This window comes from Ciconia boyciana, chromosome 3 (assembly GCF_034638445.1).
Source record: "Ciconia boyciana chromosome 3, ASM3463844v1, whole genome shotgun sequence".
Taxonomy (NCBI): Eukaryota; Metazoa; Chordata; class Aves; order Ciconiiformes; family Ciconiidae; genus Ciconia; species Ciconia boyciana.
Window position 1 is genome coordinate 84,001,470 of NC_132936.1, and position 19,307 is coordinate 84,020,776.

At 45.8% G+C, this 19,307-nt stretch overlaps 3 protein-coding genes across 10 annotated transcripts in view; 2 read left to right on the top strand and 1 right to left on the bottom strand.

Moving 5' to 3' along the window:
* PCNX2 (pecanex 2) overlaps positions 1 to 9,704 on the bottom strand; it is a 162,838-nt gene extending 153,134 nt beyond the window's left edge. For 3 of the 5 annotated variants that reach the window (XR_012041578.1, XR_012041577.1, XM_072856348.1), the window contains exons 1-3: positions 9,503 to 9,703; positions 3,018 to 3,223; positions 291 to 408 (exon numbers count right to left, since the gene is read on the bottom strand). Coding sequence is in view for 1 of the 5 variants with exons in the window: in XM_072856348.1 (XP_072712449.1) it covers positions 291 to 408; positions 3,018 to 3,223; positions 9,503 to 9,655 (477 nt within the window). In the remaining 4 variants the exon portion in view is untranslated. Of the gene's footprint in view, positions 1 to 290; positions 409 to 3,017; positions 3,224 to 8,211; positions 8,296 to 9,502 lie in introns of those variants that run through there. The other 2 variants (XR_012041579.1, XR_012041580.1) reach the window with 2 other exon arrangements.
* On the top strand, positions 9,645 to 12,315 carry LOC140649334 (uncharacterized). The gene is made up of 4 exons (XM_072856359.1): positions 9,645 to 10,049; positions 10,683 to 10,839; positions 10,920 to 11,095; positions 11,228 to 12,315. The coding sequence occupies exons 1-4, from the start codon at positions 9,654 to 9,656 to the stop codon at positions 11,255 to 11,257; spliced, it is 759 nt and encodes a 252-aa protein (XP_072712460.1). The 5' UTR covers positions 9,645 to 9,653; the 3' UTR covers positions 11,258 to 12,315.
* A 1,195-nt stretch (positions 12,316 to 13,510) lies between these two features.
* The window catches only part of MAP3K21 (mitogen-activated protein kinase kinase kinase 21), a 44,459-nt gene continuing 38,662 nt past the window's right edge, over positions 13,511 to 19,307 (top strand). For 2 of the 4 annotated variants that reach the window (XM_072856362.1, XM_072856363.1), the window contains exon 1: positions 13,513 to 14,675. In XM_072856362.1, coding sequence (XP_072712463.1) covers positions 13,937 to 14,675 — 739 coding nt within the window. In that variant the 5' untranslated portion in view covers positions 13,513 to 13,936. Of the gene's footprint in view, positions 14,676 to 19,307 lie in introns of all 4 variants that reach the window. The other 2 variants (XM_072856364.1, XM_072856365.1) reach the window with 2 other exon arrangements.

The window sequence follows — 19,307 nt, forward strand, 5'->3', positions numbered from 1 at the left end:
AATGAGTTGCTCTTGGCAAGATTTATAAAGGCCATTTGGTATCTGTAGAGCAGACAGACCCCTCCTAAGAAGTGCAGAATTAGGTATACCAGCTTCAGCTTTGCAAACCCAAACCTTTAGGACAAGGCTGACCGAGAGCAGTGGTATAGCTAGTAGATCCACAGAATGACCCTTCCTCCTCAGGGCAGACCTGTGCTTCAAGTGATCACTACCTGACAACGCAAAACTCTGCGTGCTAAGCTGTGTACTGCATGAAGTGAAGATACTATTACAGAAAACCACATACTAACCATTACTCCAGGTGAGTTCTGCGAGTGCACAGCCTGTACCCTTGAACTGTCGTGAATTGTTTGGGTAGAGTCATTTTGGTTGGTCTCACCAATGACACCATTATCCCTGGTGTTATTGCTGAAAAGGAAGCAAATAAAAAAATAAAGCAATGCTTCTTACCACAGAGCATCATAGTGAGTTTTGGGAAGAAGCAGAGGAATAACAACACAATAGGAAGTGGCAGCACAGCACAATGAAGTGACAGCATATTTTTTCCCCTCCAATGCTAAAAGCACAGGGCTGAAAAATACTGTAACCCCTTTTTGCACCTCCTTCCTCTTCAAGACAACCTGCTAAAAATAAATAAATAAAAATCCCTCCATATAAAATCATTCTGGTGTCGTAGGAAGTAGAGCATTGCTATGAGAAATACAATGACATCTCTTCAAACTCTCTATGTGTATATAAATGTCATTTGTCCTGCCTGACACACATATGGATTTACTGGCACAAAAGGCTGTTTGGGGTTTCTCATTAGACGTATAACAGTCAAATGCTACTCCTTTCACAATTTTTGCTTTTTATGTCCTTTGACTGTACCCTTGTGTACATACTGCTTACCTAACTGCCCATTTATTTACAAACCTCCCATCAAACAACTGTTTGAAATGCAATACATAATGTGTATTAATATAATCATTAGACCACAAAATAAAATTGTTTCTCTGGTTTTAGCCAAGGCAAACATATATCCATTACTAATTTTGTGTGTTATAGGCAACTTGTCACTTCCTTTGTGGATGCATTCAACCATCTACTAACTCTTTTTACACGTATTTTCTACTAGCTTTTCCATGGATATAAGTACTTTTGGACAAGGTTTACTAATGAGAACCAACACATGTTCTCTTTCTTGGGTGCAATACAATAAAAATTCAGTTAAAAAAATCGACACTACAGTGAAATATCAAAAACTGTGGGTTTGAGCTTTTTTGTTTGTGAGGTTGGTTTTTCCCAAAAAACCCCTTATTTTTAAAACCCTACAGCTGTATATAAGCTATAAAATTATTTACCTGAGGGTCTGAGTCACCTTTCCACAATTTTTTTTGTACTTAGCTGGCTTCAAAAACTTGTTCAACCAACCTGTCAACTGCCAGGGCCTGTTTAAAAACTTCTGTCCATCTAGTCAAAATACTAAGTTCTTTATTTTCTGATCAAGTACTAAATAATGGACTGTTGTGCCTATGACCTCCTAAGGGGAACAGTTATGTGATTTAACATGAAAGTTTTAAGTGATTCTACTTCTTAGCCAAAATAAAGGGAGGATAATGAAAGTTCGCATTCATTTCATTAGCTAGTGAATAGGAAAACACTGAGGTTCTGTTTAAATTTCAACCAGCCTAGAACAACTGATGAGCTTCTTAAGTTACTGTATCAGACAGCTGTAAATAGGAAATAGCTTTGTGGGCTGGCGAGAACTAAAGAGCCTGAAAGACATCACCCAACCTAAAATAAAAACCTTGTATGGTCAGTGACACACATCAGATGCATTCCTCAGAAGAGTCTCGATGTAGGCAGACCTTGGCACTCGCGGCAACGTCACTGCCCGGAGTATAGCACAGACATGCATGTGTAAAGACACAGAAGAGCAGTAGCACAGAGGTACACAAACAATCGTGATACTACTTACCTTGCACAGAGCTAGCAGTAGTGACTGCAAATGCACTAAAAAATACCCAGAGTAAGTTATTTTATACAGAGCTCTCTGTTGAAGCTCGACTGGTAGTTGTAATGAACCTGCTCGGTTTAAGCTTCGGACACTTCTATGCTGCTGTCACTATCAGATGTACCTTGTTTCAGCATTTTTCATATCTGTCATAACGCTTGGGAACAGCAGAAGCCGCTTACCAGCTTCATTTGTTTGTATGACTCAAGCTTGAAAAACCAGCAAGAGGTGTCTCCATTTATTCTGAAAAGTTTACAGTGCAATATTCTATATATACACAAATCTGGAAAAAGTCAGTATTAGTCTTTAGCCCAACACTATTTTTACCTTTAATGACATCTCAACCTGGAAGCAGCCTTATTGCCATTGATTGCTTATTTGCGGCAAAGACATAGTACTTGGCTGAGAAGTAGAGAGGCTGCAAATACCTACCAAATGCCCCTGAGAAATAAAAGCGGTTCTAGCTCTCCTCATGAACAGGACCACAGAAGCATCACAGGCAGTCACAATAAAACGTAAAGGGGAAAAGCAACTTGTGCAGCTAGGTTTGATCTGAGAGGGAAGTTACTATAAGCACACAAAGGCAACATGAGCTCAGACCTTCAAAGTCGTGATAGTAAAGCATTTTCTTTGCCAGCGGGTGCACGCCACTTCCTCTCCCTGTCCCAGCAGGTAAGCACAGCAGGAAGAGGAAAGAGCAAGCATTTAAGGCTTCCCCAGAAAACTTCTCCCAGGTTTCCTCCAGGATCTTTTAGCACCTCCCAAACACATCTCTTCCTACTGCCCTCACCGTGCCCAGCTGCTGCCCCACCCTCTGAATCAGGTGCAGCTCTGCCTGCTTCACCACAAGCATGCTGCGGCCACTGAAAATAAAAGCACTAAGCGGGTTTTTAAAAGTGCCATTCCTCATACAACTGTAAGGAGCTTTCCTACAATCAATAGGAATTTCTGCTATGCAGGACCATGATGCAAACTCATCCACTTTACAGAATGTACCAGCAACGTGCAATGAAAACCTTACCTATGATTTGAGGGCTGAACTGTGTTTCCTTTTGGGACTTCTGTATCTTTACATTGCCTTCCATTTTTTCTTGAGATCTTTTGTTGAACTACTTCGCCTTTATCAAACATAAGGTGCAGACGGTAACTGATCACCTTTATTACCGTGAAGAACACTGTCACGGAGCTGCAGTACACAAAAACTGTAACTGCATTTGCTGGAAAAGCCTACAGAAAGAAATAAAGACATAATCTTAACAGTTTATTTTGAGAAGATGCTACTAACATTTTTAAAGTAATTTTCGAACTCTTTATTCCTTATTTTCTATTATTTGTACCTCTACTGAGTTTTGCAACCACAAGAAGTAGTACATCTTCATACGGTATACTTGAGTTCTGCTCACAGAAAAGGCCTAAGGATTTGGTAAAATTTCAAGCCATTTTACAAGATTTCTTCTTCTTTTGATTAGCTGTGAATATATTTTATTTCTTAACAAAATCAGTAAAATTTCACAATTGACAAACATTGTAAATCCGCTTAAAAAAAATACTGCATTCCCAGGATAATGCAGCTGCAGCCTTTCCTAAACTATGAACTTATAAAAATATAGACACAAAATGAAACATTAGTTATCTACAAACAGGAAACCCCTTTTGAAAAATTCTGTCATCTTACCCTGCTTCTCAGTTATGATTTAACAGTAAAACACTGTAGTTTGATCTCCGTTTTCTAACGCTTCACAACATGTTCCCAAGTCTCTTTACCACTGAAGAACTTTAAATAATTAATCAGGACTAGTCAAAACAAATGAATAAAACGCATTTGGAGAGGCAGACTCTTTGAATTCTTTTTCTAAAGTTCATAATTGTTAATTTGCAGCTGTCTGTGATCTGTTTGCTGATCTGTGATGAGCACCATATTTCTTAGTCATTAAAATTAATTACAGTTCAACTATAGTCTGTAAAGTTCTTTCACAGATATGATATACTAACAACATTTTTATACGTAAATACTTCCTTACAGTAAAGGGCAAATCATAGCAATGGACACTTGCTGTTATAATTAGAAGGGCCAAAGCCTTTATCATTATAGTCATGGAATGCCCTTATGTATTGTTGTCAAGCAGTTGCAGTCTCACAATGACTTTAATCTCTTCTCACGTTTTTGTTTTTTAAATAGAGCATTACTATATCCCTGCACAATTTGTAGCAGGGGGGGAGGGGGGGGGGAAGATTTTCAATGCTCTGGATTTGCTAGTCTTTACTTTACTGGTCTTTACTTGGGCCTAAATCTACTATTTTAAGTATCAGCATTGCAGGTCAAGGAGCATTTGGATGTAAAGGATTAGAAATCTTTGCAGATTCGTAAATAAACCACACTGATCACACAGGTGAAGGGAAGGGAACAAGGCACACACTTCATCTCTAAAACAAGTCACCGCATTTATCTTGATGTTGAAATGAATATGTCGAATCATTTCTGTGTTATTACAAGCAAGTGGGTTGCTATTCTGTTGCTGCTTTTGGTTTAGTGAGACTTCATGCCTTCAAGACATACATGTGAAAATTTTCAGGCAAATCCTTTTTTATGACTATTCTGATTCATATGCAAATAATCTATTGCACAAAAGTGGAGAAGCTATTCAGCATGTAGGTACTACTAATGATCCCTCATAAGACAGAGATTACTTTCTACAAGTCGAGGCTTAGTCTGTTAAGACTACTTTGTGGTACTATGTATATACCAAAACTAAGCATACCCTTCAGTTATTTAGCAAATCCGAGCAAGAAAGAGGATCAGTTTGCAAGGCCATTGCTGTCAGGATAGAAGGCTTGGTGGATAAGGCTGAAGAATTTGTGTTTTATGACTAATGTATTTGCAAAACACAAGTCCAAAATTGCTTGGTTTCACAAAGAATGATAGCCAATTATCCGTAATGATTTCTTTAAAAAAATAAATTTGTTCACTTTCCAAGGAATCTCTTCAACTATACACTAAAAAGCACAGGCCAACCGCTTATTATTAAATGACAGCTCAGAATGAGCTACTAGAAAAAGAAGTGCTCTATAGGTGATGTTCATAAAGCTTAATAAATATTATATGAATAATATCAAGAGGACACAACAAAAACAGATTTCCAGTAGTGCACTCTATGCATACATAGAGCACGCTACAAGAGAGAATCAAAGGAAGCTCCTAGATTTCAAAGTGGAAAAGAGGACCAGTTTTAGCAAACGCCGAGTGCTGCATGTCTTCATCCCCGCCTTGCGACCAGACCTACTAGAGCTGCGCCCTGAGCGTGCCTGTGGTCTCCCTGCCCATCTGCCCAACATATACAGCGCTTCCCCCTGCATACGTGCCACGCATGCTCACAATCTCAAGCCTGCCTATGTATAATAAGGCCAGTGCATCCTTAATATTCTGCATCTTGGGGCTAGCCAAGTAGTACAAGCTGGCAGCTTGCCCCCTGCCCACATGAGGAATTAGGAGAAAGATGAAGCTGAGAATGGAAAGCCCTTGATTTTCTGAATCAGGCCTCTTGCATAAGGGTACAAGTGTCATATGACTGCAGTTGGTGTTCCCAGATATGGACAGGTGAAAGCTATCAAATCTGCTTGAGCTAAGGAGGAATTAAGTTATAGACCACTGAGGAATTATACGACAGATTCGCTTTTGATGCACTATAGTTATAATTAGCCTGGTTTCCTATGGAAACGAGGTTTTATAATCACACCATGTGTCTGTGTAGTCATCATCTCTCTCCATCCCCTCTGCTGAATAACTTTTTAATTCTTTGGCTACTTTCAACTGCCTTTGAGAGAATACACCCTACTGGGACAAGGTCACAGCAGCACACCTCCTGTGTTAACGAGAGGAACCCACACAGCTCTCTGACCTTTTGAATGCTGCCCCAGTGACAGGAAGAGCTTCAATTGAGCTGACATCTTATTAGAAGCTAGAACAAACACATCCACAAATACAAACTCATTAGAAAGCAGGCTTCATGACATCCCACAGGTTTCTGTGGAAGCTGTAGCTCTAGCTTTCTTTGCTCTCACCCAATTAAAAACTCTACCATAATGTACTTTTTGTTTTCCAGTAGCTCCCGTTGTTATACCCCGCACCAGAACAGCGTGGGGTCACAGGCAGAAATGCAGGCTGGCGTGTTCCAAATGTGGCCTGACTTACGACTGCAAATGCAACACAGTTGACCTGCCCATGCAGGGAGGGCCTTTGCTTGGGGCTTCTGTCCCCCCAGAGATTGCTCCCAGAGGAACGGCCAAATTCTTCTTCAGGTATCTACTAACGTTATTTGATTAGTACAAAGGTAGAGGTGACTGAGGTATATACTTCCTAATATAAAGGTGTGTAACCTTTGAACAAAATACAACACCTTGTAAATTGGACTGAATTATTAAAGTTGATTAGACCCAGATGTATCCCACCTGATGCTTGAGCACTGGAGGCATCTAAAGCAAGACAGTGCTGCACCTCTGCACTGCAAGAGGGCCTCACTGTCTTGGTGTGCTACAGGGCACAAATGAGGGAATTACCAAATAAATATGCAGTCAGCCACTACTATCAGGCTTGCAGAGGTACGAGTGGGAGATAAAATACTGGAGCCAAAGATAAATATTTTTATGTTAATTTAGCTGAATTAGTAACTACGAGATGTCCATCACACAGTATAAAACATGGGAAAACAGGTAGCAAATAAAACTCCAGGGGTGTACACTCAGTTGTAAGCGTGCAATAAATACAGTAAATACAGTAAGTACAGTGTAGCTTACCTCTCTTTTGTGGAGATATATGTATCCTTACTTTTACAGAGAGATAAAGTGGGTAAAGTGTGGCCAAATGGGACTGGAAGCAGCTGACACACTATAAGTTTTATTACAGTTTACCTCTGAGTAATTTATGTGCCCACACCCTTATACTGCCATGTTGTACTTTTCCTACCACAGCATGATCTGAAGATCTAATGCGTAAGAAGTAACAACCCTGTAAGTTCAAGGGCTTCCTGTCCAACAAAAGGCAGAAGAAACACCCACGAAGCCATTCTGGGGGCTCACCAAAACGTGTACGCGCATTCTCTTGTGGCTTGTAAAATAGGCTATAGTACAAGCATTCCTAAAGTTGCATCTCTGCGTCACTGGTGTTGAATTCAGCCCCGTGGCTTTGTATAATAATCACCACTATTTTCATGCACAAAACACCTGGGAACCCTGTACTGTTTGGTGGAATAAGATACCTTTAATTCTTATCTATTATGAGACTTGACATGGCAAAGTTAGAAGAAATCTTATTACAATTTTGAAAGTTGATTTTAACAGCACTGATGCCCCAAATAATATCCAATGTACATTTTTAATTGTATATTTACTACTAAAAAGGATAAATGAGAAAAAAAGGAAGAGATGGAAACACAGATCTGCATTTTCAGGGGTGAGGAAGCTAACAGAACCATTAGTACCAAAGCAAGCTATGCTGACAAAGCTAGAGAATGAAATCCTCGATCCACACGACAGAAACAACTTGACACTATAAGCTTCCTGACACTACTGTCAGCACATCTCTGCTGAGCCAGTGTGAAAAATCTAAAAACACCTGGATAAGTTTTGCCATTTCATTTGAATCAAACTGTTCCAGAGAGACTTTCTGACTTCAACAAAAGTGTGATTAAGATTATCCCAAGCAAAGGAAAATTTTAAAAAGTAGTACTCTGATTTGTTTTGACTTTGCCATTTCAAGAAATGTCAGTGACTGCTTTAGCAGAATCCAAAACTACTGGCATCAAGTGTGTAACATAAATATCACCCCAAACATTACTGAAGATGATATTATAAATAAAATTCCCCAAAGAAAATCTTTAGTTAAAAAGCAGGTTCAAGTTTCTAAGTGGCAAGAACATGTCTTGCACAAAGTTTACAAAGCCCAACCACTTAAAAGCAAGAAAACAAGTACTTAAGGACATCATTACTGTCAAGCAGCCAGCATAATAAATGCATTATTCTTATCGAGAAAGAATTCCCATAGCAATACATTAGCTCAAGAACACAAGCCCTGCATTTAACCAGATGATTCATCAGAAAGTCAACCAGTCTGCAGAAAAAGCAAGTCCATCTAGATTGGCAAAGATGAAGCCCGAGAGAGAGAGTGTTAAGTAGATAAGTCAGGTTTTCTCCCCTCCCCTTTAAATAATATCTTTTTTTACCTTAGCTCTGACCTACAATGTAGTTTGTATCCAGTGTTCTTTTGTGCAACTCTGCATGCCTTCTTCCATGCTGCCATTTCAGAAGTTTCCCCCAAGGAAATACATATTCTTTCAGATACATACTCACACCAACTGGAAAAAAGTTAACCTTTACTTTTTTTTTTCCTTTTTAATTACACATACCACTTTGACAGTTAATCCTACAATGTAAGACTCTTGCTGGTTTGCACAGGAAATAGACCCTATCAATCAGAAGAAAGCATATTGTTATCTTGGTTCATTAACCCCATGAGCCATGCTTACAGGAATTCACTGCAATCCATGCCACAAAATACAGTATACCAACTGATTTTTAAAAATATAAGATTTTCTTTTCACTGGGATTGCAGAGGGATTCGTGAATGCTCTTTGATTTCAAAAATCAGGCCAATATCTGACACGTAGGGTGAAGAGACCTATTTAGAAATTTTATCCAATGAAAAAAAAAATCTACAAACATAGTTAAGAATTTAGTTGAGTCACTGTGAGAGCCAAAGGGATGGAAATTGTTTCCAATTGAAGCAATTGGAAGCATTGGAAATTGTTTCCAATGGAAGCTACAATCCCTGAAGAACAGACCAATGAATAGGTGCAATGATCCAGCAAACTATACTTTTAAGCTTTTCTCACACAATGAGAACACACACAAAAAATAGAGCAAAAGTTTCAAGTTTTCAAGGAAAATAATTTTCAAGTCTGGCAAACAAATTCTAGTTATTAAAATTATTTACTTGCAATGTTTAAATTTCAGCACAACGGGAGCTGCATGTCACGAAAAGCCATGTGACTCACCGGTGACATTCAGCAAGGCATATTAATTACGCGGTATATGGATTTTTCCATTTATTTACCCTTCTCAGCAGGTAAGGCTAGAGCGGACTTGGAAAAAACCAAAAAGTCTCTAAACGAGATTTTTTGCACAAACGTCCCCACGGTCATTCGGCATTTGCAGAGGCCAGCACTGCACCCCTGCCCAAGTAACCCTACCCGACCGCTTCGGGCCGAGAGGTCCGGCCCCAGAGTAACGCGCCCGGCGCACTTACCCCGTTAACCCCTAGACACAAAATCCTCCCGTAAAACCCAATATACCTATTTTTTTACACACACACACACACTCCCCCCCCCCCCCCCGAGATCATTTTATTCTCCGTTGCGCTCACGCCCTTGCCGCTGCTGCCTCCAGGCTGGGGGCCGCGGCTGCCCCCCCCGCTCAGCCCCCTCGCCCCGCTCCGCGCCCCGGGCCGGGTCTCACCAGGTGCAGGGCCATGGGCAGCGTCAGCAGGAAGAGCCACAGATAGAGGTGGCAGCTGTTGGCGAAGGCGCCCTGCTCCGGGTCGTGGTACCAGCCCCCGGTCAGCGCCGCCCACACGCCCTGCCCCACCAGCCGCGCCGCCGGCGACACCATGGCCGCTCCCCGCCGCCGCCACCGCCGCCCCTCAGCCGCCCGCCGCCGCCATGCCGGGCGCCCGCGGATTCTCCCATGGTGCCCCGCGACGCCGAGCATCCCGCCCGCCCCACCCCGAGCGCCGCCGCCGCCGGGAGGCCGCGGCCGCCGTCGCCACGGGCCGCCCCCTGCCCCGGGCACAGCGCCCCGCTCGCCCCCGTCGCGGTGCGGGGAGCGCTGCCCCACTGCTGGGCCGGGGGGCCGCGCCCGGCTGCCGGTAGCGGACGGCAGCGCAGGAAGGGCGCAGGGCGGAGAGGGCCGGGCCGAGCCGCGGCGGGGGTGGGGGGCAGCTCTGGCGCGGAGGCGTCCGTCAGCGCGGCGTCCCGCCCTGGGCGGCCGCGAGGTCGGTTCGCAGGTGCAGAAAATGCGCGGCAAAGGAGCAGCACCGGCGCCAGGCAGCTGGGCTGCGCTCCTCATCGGTCACACCCTCCTCCGCCTTGTTTTCATTGCCAGTTATTAGTTTTGCCCGATACATCACGAGCTTCTGAGCTTCGAGCTCTGCCCGACTTGAGTGTTGACCTTTTTGTGTTGTTTTGAGCTGTGCTTTGGGCAGGCAGGTGGGGAAATTCCGTAAAAAATACTCAGTTTCTTTCAAGAATGAGTTTAGGGTAAAACACAGTCTGCCTTGCGTTAAAGAATTTCATGGCAGCTGACTTCTGATTAGCAGAGTCGAGAGGTAGGCGAGGGGTGGGGGAAGCAGAGGTGTGCGAAGCAGGGGGGAGTGGAGCTGAAATGGAGGACGGAGCCAAGTGGAAGCTTGAGCCAAAGGTGGCGAAGGATGGGGCATAAGGATACGGGCCATATCCCTATGGGATACCCCGGAAGGAAGGGGCACAAGGCTGGGCCGTGAACACCAGAGCTGATCGTACACAGCACTCCCTCCCTCTCACCCTCTGCCATCAGAAAACAGCTGTGAACTTCAATTGCATGTCTCTCATCAACCCCTTCTTGGGACTTTTCCGCATGTATAGCCTTTTATTGCAGTCAGTTTTGCGAAGGATGCGTGTATGAAATGGAGGCAGCCAAGCAGCTTGCATGTCACTTCACCAAATTTACCCCACTTCCGTTGTTCCAGACTGTGGCTACAGTTTCACGGACTAAACACGCTGTTCCGGTGTGCCTTGCATGGATTTTTTTAGACAAAAGTAAGAGACCAAAGATGCTATTAAACAACGGTATTTGTGAGCTAATGCACCACATCTCAGCTTACTTCCTGATGTTGCAGGTGACGTGGCTGTGCTGGATGCTTGTGTCGGCTTGATGGGAGCGATGACACAGCAGTATAAACAAGCGGCTGGGAGCAGGGGAGGAATGGCACTGTTTCCTTCAGCAGCACTGGCACCCTCAGATGTCTGTGGATTTGTAGCCACGGGGCTTGAGTACTTGCTTGGTGTGTCCTGGGTAAGCGGCGAAGTCTCTTGATCTGTATGAAGGAGGCACAGTCCCAGCAGTGCCTCGTGTGCTACTCCTGTAAACACACCTTACCTAAACCTCTCCCTTGTTGAGTGGAATTTTTTTTTTTACCCTTTGCAGATTCTTTTCAAAGATGACAGTGTTTGTTAACACAAATGTAATGATTGAATCAAGTGCGATAGCCGGCTATGAATATATATTCTTGATGTGTGATAATTTATGTTAATGAAAATGTTTATGTTTCTGAAAATGTTAATTTTCAGAAAGTACTGAAGTTGTTCTCCACATCCATACTAGCAAATAAGATCACTTACAGGCACAGCTCCAAAAAAGAAAGAACAGTGAGCAAAGGTGGAAATGGAAAGCTTCTTCAAAACCTCCTCTCTTCTGTTTTTTGAGACCTCTGACTCATGTAGGTTATTATTTGGAAGCCCCAGGTAATGCAGGCTTCATCAGAGTTGGTATAACATTGGGTCTTATTAGGGTGACTTGTCCACCTGTCACTCAAATCTTTCAACTCTTCCTCATCTTTGGATAATGTTGACACCAAACATTTTTTGGTGTGATGGTACTTGCAGGAATGAAGGGTTCCTGTGATTTCCAGCTCAGCATACGTGTTCTGGACACAATGTAGATGCACGGCACTGCACCTACGGCTGCAGGAGTGCCAAAGGTGAAAAATGCGACCACTTTTCTCTCGGGAGATGCCAATGACAGACTGAGCCGAAAGCTTCGCCTTCTGCATGCAGTTCCTCTCAGCGGTAACTCCCCTAGGAGGTGCCACCAGCAGAGTTACATGCGCTTTACAGTGTTCTCTGGGACATTATTTCCAGTATCAGAACTCCTAGGAACAGCAATTATATACCAAGATCCTAGAGCACTAGGAGCTGCAGAAACACTGAACAAAGAATAACCCGAGTGTAGCAATTGCTAGTGGATAATGGTACTTCAGAGAGCAAATTTTGGAATAATAGCTCTAAATAAATATTTAAACTTTTCACTGTACTGCAACCAATACCTTGTCTGACCCGAAACATTCCACACTTAATTAGTTCCTGCAGATTCCTTTAGATAACAGATAAAGTTAAAGGTGGAATTTGTGTGGCAGAATGCTTGTATTACAACATAGTTTATGGCTTTTATAATAAGGCAAATATGCAGATAAGGAAAAGGCTTGTAATTATCTCTCTGAATAGCTGCAAGGCATTCTCTTATATTAATAAGAAATGGGAAAAAGACTCGATAGACATGCTGGTTCTGCACTCTTTCTTTTTGGTTAACAGGGTTCAGTAAGTCACTTTCCGCGTAATTTTACTTTTGCCTTGTGTGTACAACTATAAACTGTGGGATAAACAAGAATTTATGATTACTGGATACTGTAACTTTAATTTTTTTTAATTACTGTCTTTACGTTGGAACCTTAGTCCTGTGATATCCAGTTGCGAATTTTGTGTTTACGTAGGGATATACAGTGCTGTGCTCCGGATGGGGGGTTTTGTGCGAGAAGTTGTGAGGCATTCATCCCGCCCGATTATTCTAGCTGGCAGTGCGGTTTGACACCTTCCCCAGGCCTTTTCTATCCACCTCAGGGCTTCTGCTGGCAGCAGCCGCGTCCAGAACCACAGGTGCCGCAGCACCAAGTGATCAGCTCCGAGGATGAAAACACATCTCCTTCAACTTTGAACTGCGCTTCCCACAGTGCTGACGAGAAGAGAGTACATGCCCAGCCCACACGCTTCCCTCTAACTAGCAAGGAAACGACTACTGTAGTTTAGAAAGTGATACGATTTTTCCACCTAAGCCCAGGAGAATCTTCATCCAGAAATAGCGCAGACACAGCATTAGCTATTTCCAGGCAACCTCCTAACGAAAGGATTGGGTGATCGCGCCACACAGAGCCGGGACCCTCTCAGTCCGTGGGGCAGCGAGCACGGCAGAGAGCCGCTGAGCGGTGAAGGCGGGTGGGCGAGGAAACACGAGCCGAGGAAGCTTGGTTTCTTCAGAAACTGCTTGGGTTTTATTCCGGTGAAGTCCCCAGAGCGCACAACGAAGGAGAGGGGAAGCTGCCGGCGGAGGCACGAACCCCTCGACCTGCCCCGCCGCCCCCGAGGAGCAAAGCAGGCCGGGGCGGGCGCCCGAACGCAGCCCGCGCTGAAGCTCCGCTGCCACCTCACCGAGCGCCGCGGCCCGCCCGGGGGCCACGGCCTCCCCCTGACACCCTCCCCGGCTGCGTGCAGGGCCAGCTCGGGCCACTTCTGCCCCAACCCCCCGCGACGACGGCCCGCGGCGGGGTGGGCCGGGCGGTGCCGTTACACCGCCCCCTCCCCTGGCCGGGCGGGACCGTTGCGAGCGCCTCAGCCGCGCGCCCGCCGGCGCCCCGCCCCCCGCGGCGGCCGGAGCCTGCCAGTCTGCGCGCGTGGGAGGGCGGGCGCGGGCCGGCAGGCGGGCGTGTAGGCAGGTAGGTGCCCGCGCCCACCACCGCCCCCCGCCTCCAGCGCTCGGCCCCACGTGACGGCCGGCGGCCAATCCCCGGGGGCAGGGCGCGGAGGCGAGCGGGAGGTCGCGGGGCACGGCCGCTCCCCTCCCCGCCCTCCCCGCGCGCGCTTGCGCCCTACCTGCCGGAGCCCGGCGGCAGCCGCGGCGGCGGCGACCGGGCCGGGCGGGCCCCGCCCCTTCCCCTGGCCCCGCCCCTTCCCCTGCCTGGTGCCCCTGCCCCTCCCCCTTCCGCGGCTCCCGCTCGGCGGCGGCGGCGGCGGCAGGTGAGGATGCGGCTGGGCCGGCGCCCCCGCGTCGGCGGCGCTGGCGGCCGCCGGGGCTGAGGTCGCTGCTATGGCTCTGCCGGGCGCCGGGGCGGCGGCCGCCGGCGGGGGTCCGTGCCCGCTGTGGACAGCGCTGTACGACTACGAGGCGAGCGGCGAGGATGAGCTGAGCCTGCGGCGGGGGGACGTGGTGGAGGTGCTGTCGCAGGACGCGGCCGTGTCCGGCGACGACGGCTGGTGGGCGGGGAAGATCCGCCACCGCCTCGGCATCTTCCCCGCCAACTACGTGACCCGCCAGCCCCGCGGCGGGGCGGCGGCGGGGGCCGGCGGCGGCGGGCGGGGGGACCCCGCGGGCAGCCTGACGGAGATCGACTTCCAGCACCTGGAGCTGCAGGAGATCATCGGCGTGGGGGGCTTCGGGAAGGTGTACCGGGCCACCTGGCGGGGCCGCGAGGTGGCCGTGAAGGCGGCGCGTCAGGACCCCGACGAGGACATCACGGCCACGGCGGAGAGCGTGCGGCAGGAGGCCAAGCTGTTCTCCATGCTGAGGCACCCCAACATCATCGCCCTGCACGGGGTCTGCCTGCGGGAGCCCAACCTCTGCCTCGTCATGGAGTTCGCCCGCGGCGGCTCCCTCAACAGGGCCCTGGCCGCCGCCGCCGCCCCCGGGGCCGGCGCCGCCCGCGGGGGCCGCCGCATCCCCCCGCACATCCTGGTGAACTGGGCGGTGCAGATCGCCCGCGGCATGCTCTACCTGCACGACGAGGCCATCGTCCCCATCCTGCACCGGGACCTCAAGTCGAGCAACAGTGAGTCCCGACCGGGGGGGTGGGGTGTGAGGAGGGGCCTTCGGGCCGCCGCGGGCGGTGAGGCGGCAGCGGGGGGGGGTCCCCGGCCCTCTGCCGCCGCCGGGCTGCGGCGCGGCGCCGGCCCCTCGCCTGAGGCTGCCCGGCGAGAAGGCCCGGCGTGGCGGCGCTGGCCGTTGCCGTGGCCGCGGCGCGGGGGCGGCCCGGCGGCGGGCGGCTCGCCCAGGAAACGGGCGGCCAGGCCTGGACGGGCACGGTCCGGGAGTCCTGTTTCACGGGGAGATGGGTGTCGCAACTTGGGCGGCTTGGGCACCCTCTGCCAGAAGCTTGGGCTGGCGGCAGGTTAGTTGCGGTGGCTGCGAGCTGGTTACGGACTCGTCAAAGGTAGGGCGAAGAGGGTTTACCTGCAACGCACGCCAAGCAAAATCCTGTCCTCTCAGACGGCAGCTCACTTAAAAGCGAAGCGGGATAAAATCCTGTCCACAACCGCAACTGCAAATCCCCAAGACTTCTTTTACTCTGATGCGTTGCGTAGTCCTAGCTTTTAAAAGTAACAGTAAACCAAGCGCCTTGTAAAGGAAATGTTTAATAAGGGTATCACTTCTGTTTCAGTGACAAACAATCATATGTGTTTCTGTCTTTCATTGCATGCATTTAGCATTGCTAAAATTCACCCACTTAGCGAGCATTCAGACAGAAAAGACAGTAGCTTAAAAGCAGTAGAAACTCTTGTGCAGTTGCCAGATTTGCTTTCAGCCGCTGGCATGGACAAAAGCACCTGAAAGAGTGAGGGAGTTACTCAATTCATGCTTAATGGATCCTTGGTCCATCTGTCGGTACCAGAGCATCTAAGATTTTGGCAGTTGCAGTGTTGGAAGGCTGGCTTACTAGAATAGAGGTGTTTATGACTGGCTGTTACAGTTGTGTTTTGAATTGGTGACCTGAAAGTGGAAATCTATGTGCTTCCATAAACATCAGAAGCTCTCTCTACTCTCTTTCCTTTTTGTTCTGAATGGGCCAAATGTGCAGCAGTATGTTACTCTTTTTTTCCGGTTAGGAGTCCGTAAGTGGTCCTTAAGTAGTCCAGTAGAAATAAAAAACCTTAATTCAAGTTTGAAGCACTTTGTTTAAAAGGCCTTTGCAGCATGTCTTGAAGGTCATCATGCATGGGTTGTTAAGACAAGGCTCAGTCATGGGACTGTTCCTGAGAATACTTTCACTATTTGTTTGATAAAGAAAGGACCTAGCTCAGCTACGTTTGTGGTTCTGTTTGTAGCACAAGATGATGAACTCTTGGAACGTAACTTCAGGGTCATGGCCAACACCTTAATTTCTAGCAAGTTGTCTGTACGCAGCTTGTGCCCTCGTAGTTTGCTGCTTTGTTCGGAGTGAGCTGCCGTACCTCGAGTATTTAGTGGCTTTCTGTAGACAAAGTGAGTTGCTGCATGCTAGCCTCCTAAGGTGCCCATGGCAAAGTCCGTACCTGAAATGAATTCATAACTCTGTGGTTTAGTGTAGCGCCTAGAGCTGAGTTGGTGACTGCAGTGAACTGATTACCGTTATCATCTCTGTGTACGTGGATAATGGCAGAGCATTTAAAAAATATGCTTTTGATTATAACGTCAGCATATGTGCCTGTTCACTGCTTTAATTATGAACTCCTGTTGCACATACGCTTAACTTTAGCTACTTAGTTTTCTCACCCATATTTCTTAATCTTAGTGAAGCTTAAAGACACTTTTGAATATGCTAAATAGAATTATGTCTCTTGATCATCCAACTAAATGATAATGTTGGAAGAAAATGGTGTGCTAGTGGTACAATATGCTATGGTAATTAAGTTCAACAACACGAATTTAAAATGACTGCAAATCATGACAGTATCCCCTGTTCTGTTAACTCATCTGTTCATCAAAGATTCACTTCATTCTTTTACTATAGTCTTTTCCAGTCTTAGATGGTGGGAGTGGGAAGCTGCCAGGGTTGACTGATCGATCCTAACAGTTCAGCGGTGGCTATAGCTGAAGACGGGGATCTGGCAGCACCCATTCCTCAACTGCTCATTGCTGCTTTCCACGGACTGCTAGCAGTGGTGGTGCGGTACTTTCCATTAAGCAGCTCTAGGTAGTATACCAATGCATCAGTTTTGTGCTAGCTTAGTTATTTTCATTAAGAAGGAATTTTTCTTCCTTGGACAACAAATTGGAAAAACTACTGCCCCTAACATGGTGTGGTAAGGAATGGTCCCCAAACTATTTCCCTAGCAAATAGGCAGGAACAAACTTTTTCCAGCTAGGGGAGGGGAGCCCCTTCCACCAGTATATGTGCTCAAGAAAGGATGTATGTCTAGGCTTCTGCTTGGCAGGCCATAGGCAAACCAAGCATCTCAAAGGCAAATGTGTTATTTCTCTCTAAGCAATTTTATGGAGTTGGGTTCTATAGGACAGCATATCTTGTGCGGTTTTGCTGATGTCAAATTGACGTGACTGGAGAGAATGTGCCACAAAGAGAAGAGTCATGAGAGCAGCAGGGTTTTATTAACAGCAATGACCATCTAGGTTTGTATGCACGTTTCCTTGGGCTCCTTTTGGGAGGTGGGAAAAGGTTTTTGTTTCTGCCAAAGCAAGAAAAGGGAAATAAATAGATATGCAAATATCTTCTATATTGGGAAGAAAAACTAACAGACTTGGTTGTGAGGGCTGAATGATGAAGTAAGGGGTAACTCTCAACTTTTGTTGGAAGCAAAGTTTCTTCACTTCTGGAGTCCATGTACAATAAACTGGGTATTTAAAGATTGTTCAGAAGTAGACAAAACAAAGGTGTAAAGAGCACTTTTAGCTTTAGATATGTGTGATAAAATGAAACATAGTAACCATGGCCTCTAATGTTGATTTGCAAATTGTGGGTGCTTTGTTGTAAAACCTTGTGCAGGTGACATAGTGAGAAGTTTCTCTGAAAAAGAACATGGTCTATTTTGAGAATATCTTCCTCATAAGCAGTTCTTATGTTCTTAAATATACTTTATAGATTAAGGAGATAATCTAAAATTAAGGGTTAAGAGGTGGACTTTATCTATCTAAAACCTGAAGAAAAAATTTGAAAGAAAATTTGATGTTTTTTAAACCTTCATGGATAGTCAAGGAATTCTGAATTAAGTGATACTTTGACTGAAAAGCAGATGTCTCAAAAATTGTGAAAAAACTTGAACATTCTTAACTGTATCTCCTGGGTATAAACTTAGTCTTGATTAAGCGTGCCAGCTGATTATGAAAAAGCTAAGTTTTACTGAAAATAAAAACCACAAATTCATCTACAAGATTGGACACTAATAGTTACATGTGTCTTTTTAGCACATCTCAGCTGTTTGGCTGACTCTGAAAGGACAGCTTTTTTTCTCTGGGGGAATCAAATTGCTTTCTCCTGGGCAAGGACACCCTATTAGTTAAGAGACCTGTGGTTGTTTAGGGGCTTGGTGCAGCCTTTCCTGGTTCTTTTTTAGTATTCTGAAAAAAGGTAGTAATATGTTCAGATAGAGTATGCAAGGTTTTTACTTTCTGAAATCTAGTGCAGAGAAAGCAGAGGTTCGTGTTTCTGGGATTGATTTCAGACTGTGCAGTACCTCTGCCTTAAAAAAAAATGCACTTTATCTCTAGTGCAGCAACTTTGCGTACTTGTAGGAAACCTTACAAAAAGTTCAGAATATCTTGCTTACGGCATAGACCCATCCATGAATACAAAGTAAAGCATAAAGTTGATTCTGTGCAGATTATGTGTACTAGCACAATACTGATAAAGTACTCTGTACGCATTTGTTGTAGATGGATATGCGAGTAGGGTTCAGTTTGCTATGGCTTTCACCAGCTCCTCCGACAGCCCAGGATCCTTTGCAGTGCTCAGCTCTCTGAAGTGTGTTGAATTTGTAGTACTTTTTGAAATCGTCAAGGACAGCTTGAGTTTCAAGGATTGTTGAATAAGGCCATGGATGTGACAATGCTAATGAGAGCAATACTTGAAATCCGAAGGAATCAAACATACAAGAGAACAGTGAAACTGCAATTGGACAATCCACTTTAATGTGGCATTCTTCAAACTAGTCTCATGAAAAACAGTCAGAAAATAGAAATCATTTGGTTTTAAAACCTCAAAAGGAAGTGTGATGTGGTTTGGCAGAACTGTTGAATCAGTTGCTTTTGATGAGGGAAGGTGTCCTGGAGTTTGAGAAAAACAAGAACAAATTATCTCTGGTTCTTTGCTCTTACAGGTTATTTGCAGCAGAATTGCTCAAGTTATGCCATTAAACATCTTTACAGTAAGATGGATAGGTTTTCAAGAACTCATAAAAACTACTTTCCCTCTAACTTCTCCACCTACCAACTTCAGGCTAGCTGTTTGGGGAGAAGAAGGGAAAGAAACTAGAGTTAAGCCTATCTGCCATCTTCTGAACTGATTTTATTTATTCTGAAATCACTGGGGTGCATAATTTGTCTCTTGGCTCTGTTTTGAAGAGGGAAGACTTGATCACATCACAAGTAGAGCTGTAAGGATTGCTTAGATGTTACTAAATGCTTGAAAATTCAGTATCTTCTGATGTACAGTTACCAAGAAAATTAAAAATGAAATTATATTACAGTTGTC

What these genes read in the sequence shown, in the direction of transcription:
- LOC140649334 (XM_072856359.1), top strand. Translation starts at nt 9,654, where the DNA reads ATGGCCGCTCCCCGCCGCCGCCACCGCCGCCCCTCAGCCGCCCGCCGC. An exon ending in GCCGCGAGGTCGGTTCGCAG is followed by an intron (nt 10,050 to 10,682) that starts GTGCAGAAAATG and finishes TATTGCAGTCAG; the next exon opens with TTTTGCGAAGGATGCGTGTA. An exon ending in ATGGATTTTTTTAGACAAAA is followed by an intron (nt 10,840 to 10,919) that starts GTAAGAGACCAA and finishes CTGATGTTGCAG; the next exon opens with GTGACGTGGCTGTGCTGGAT.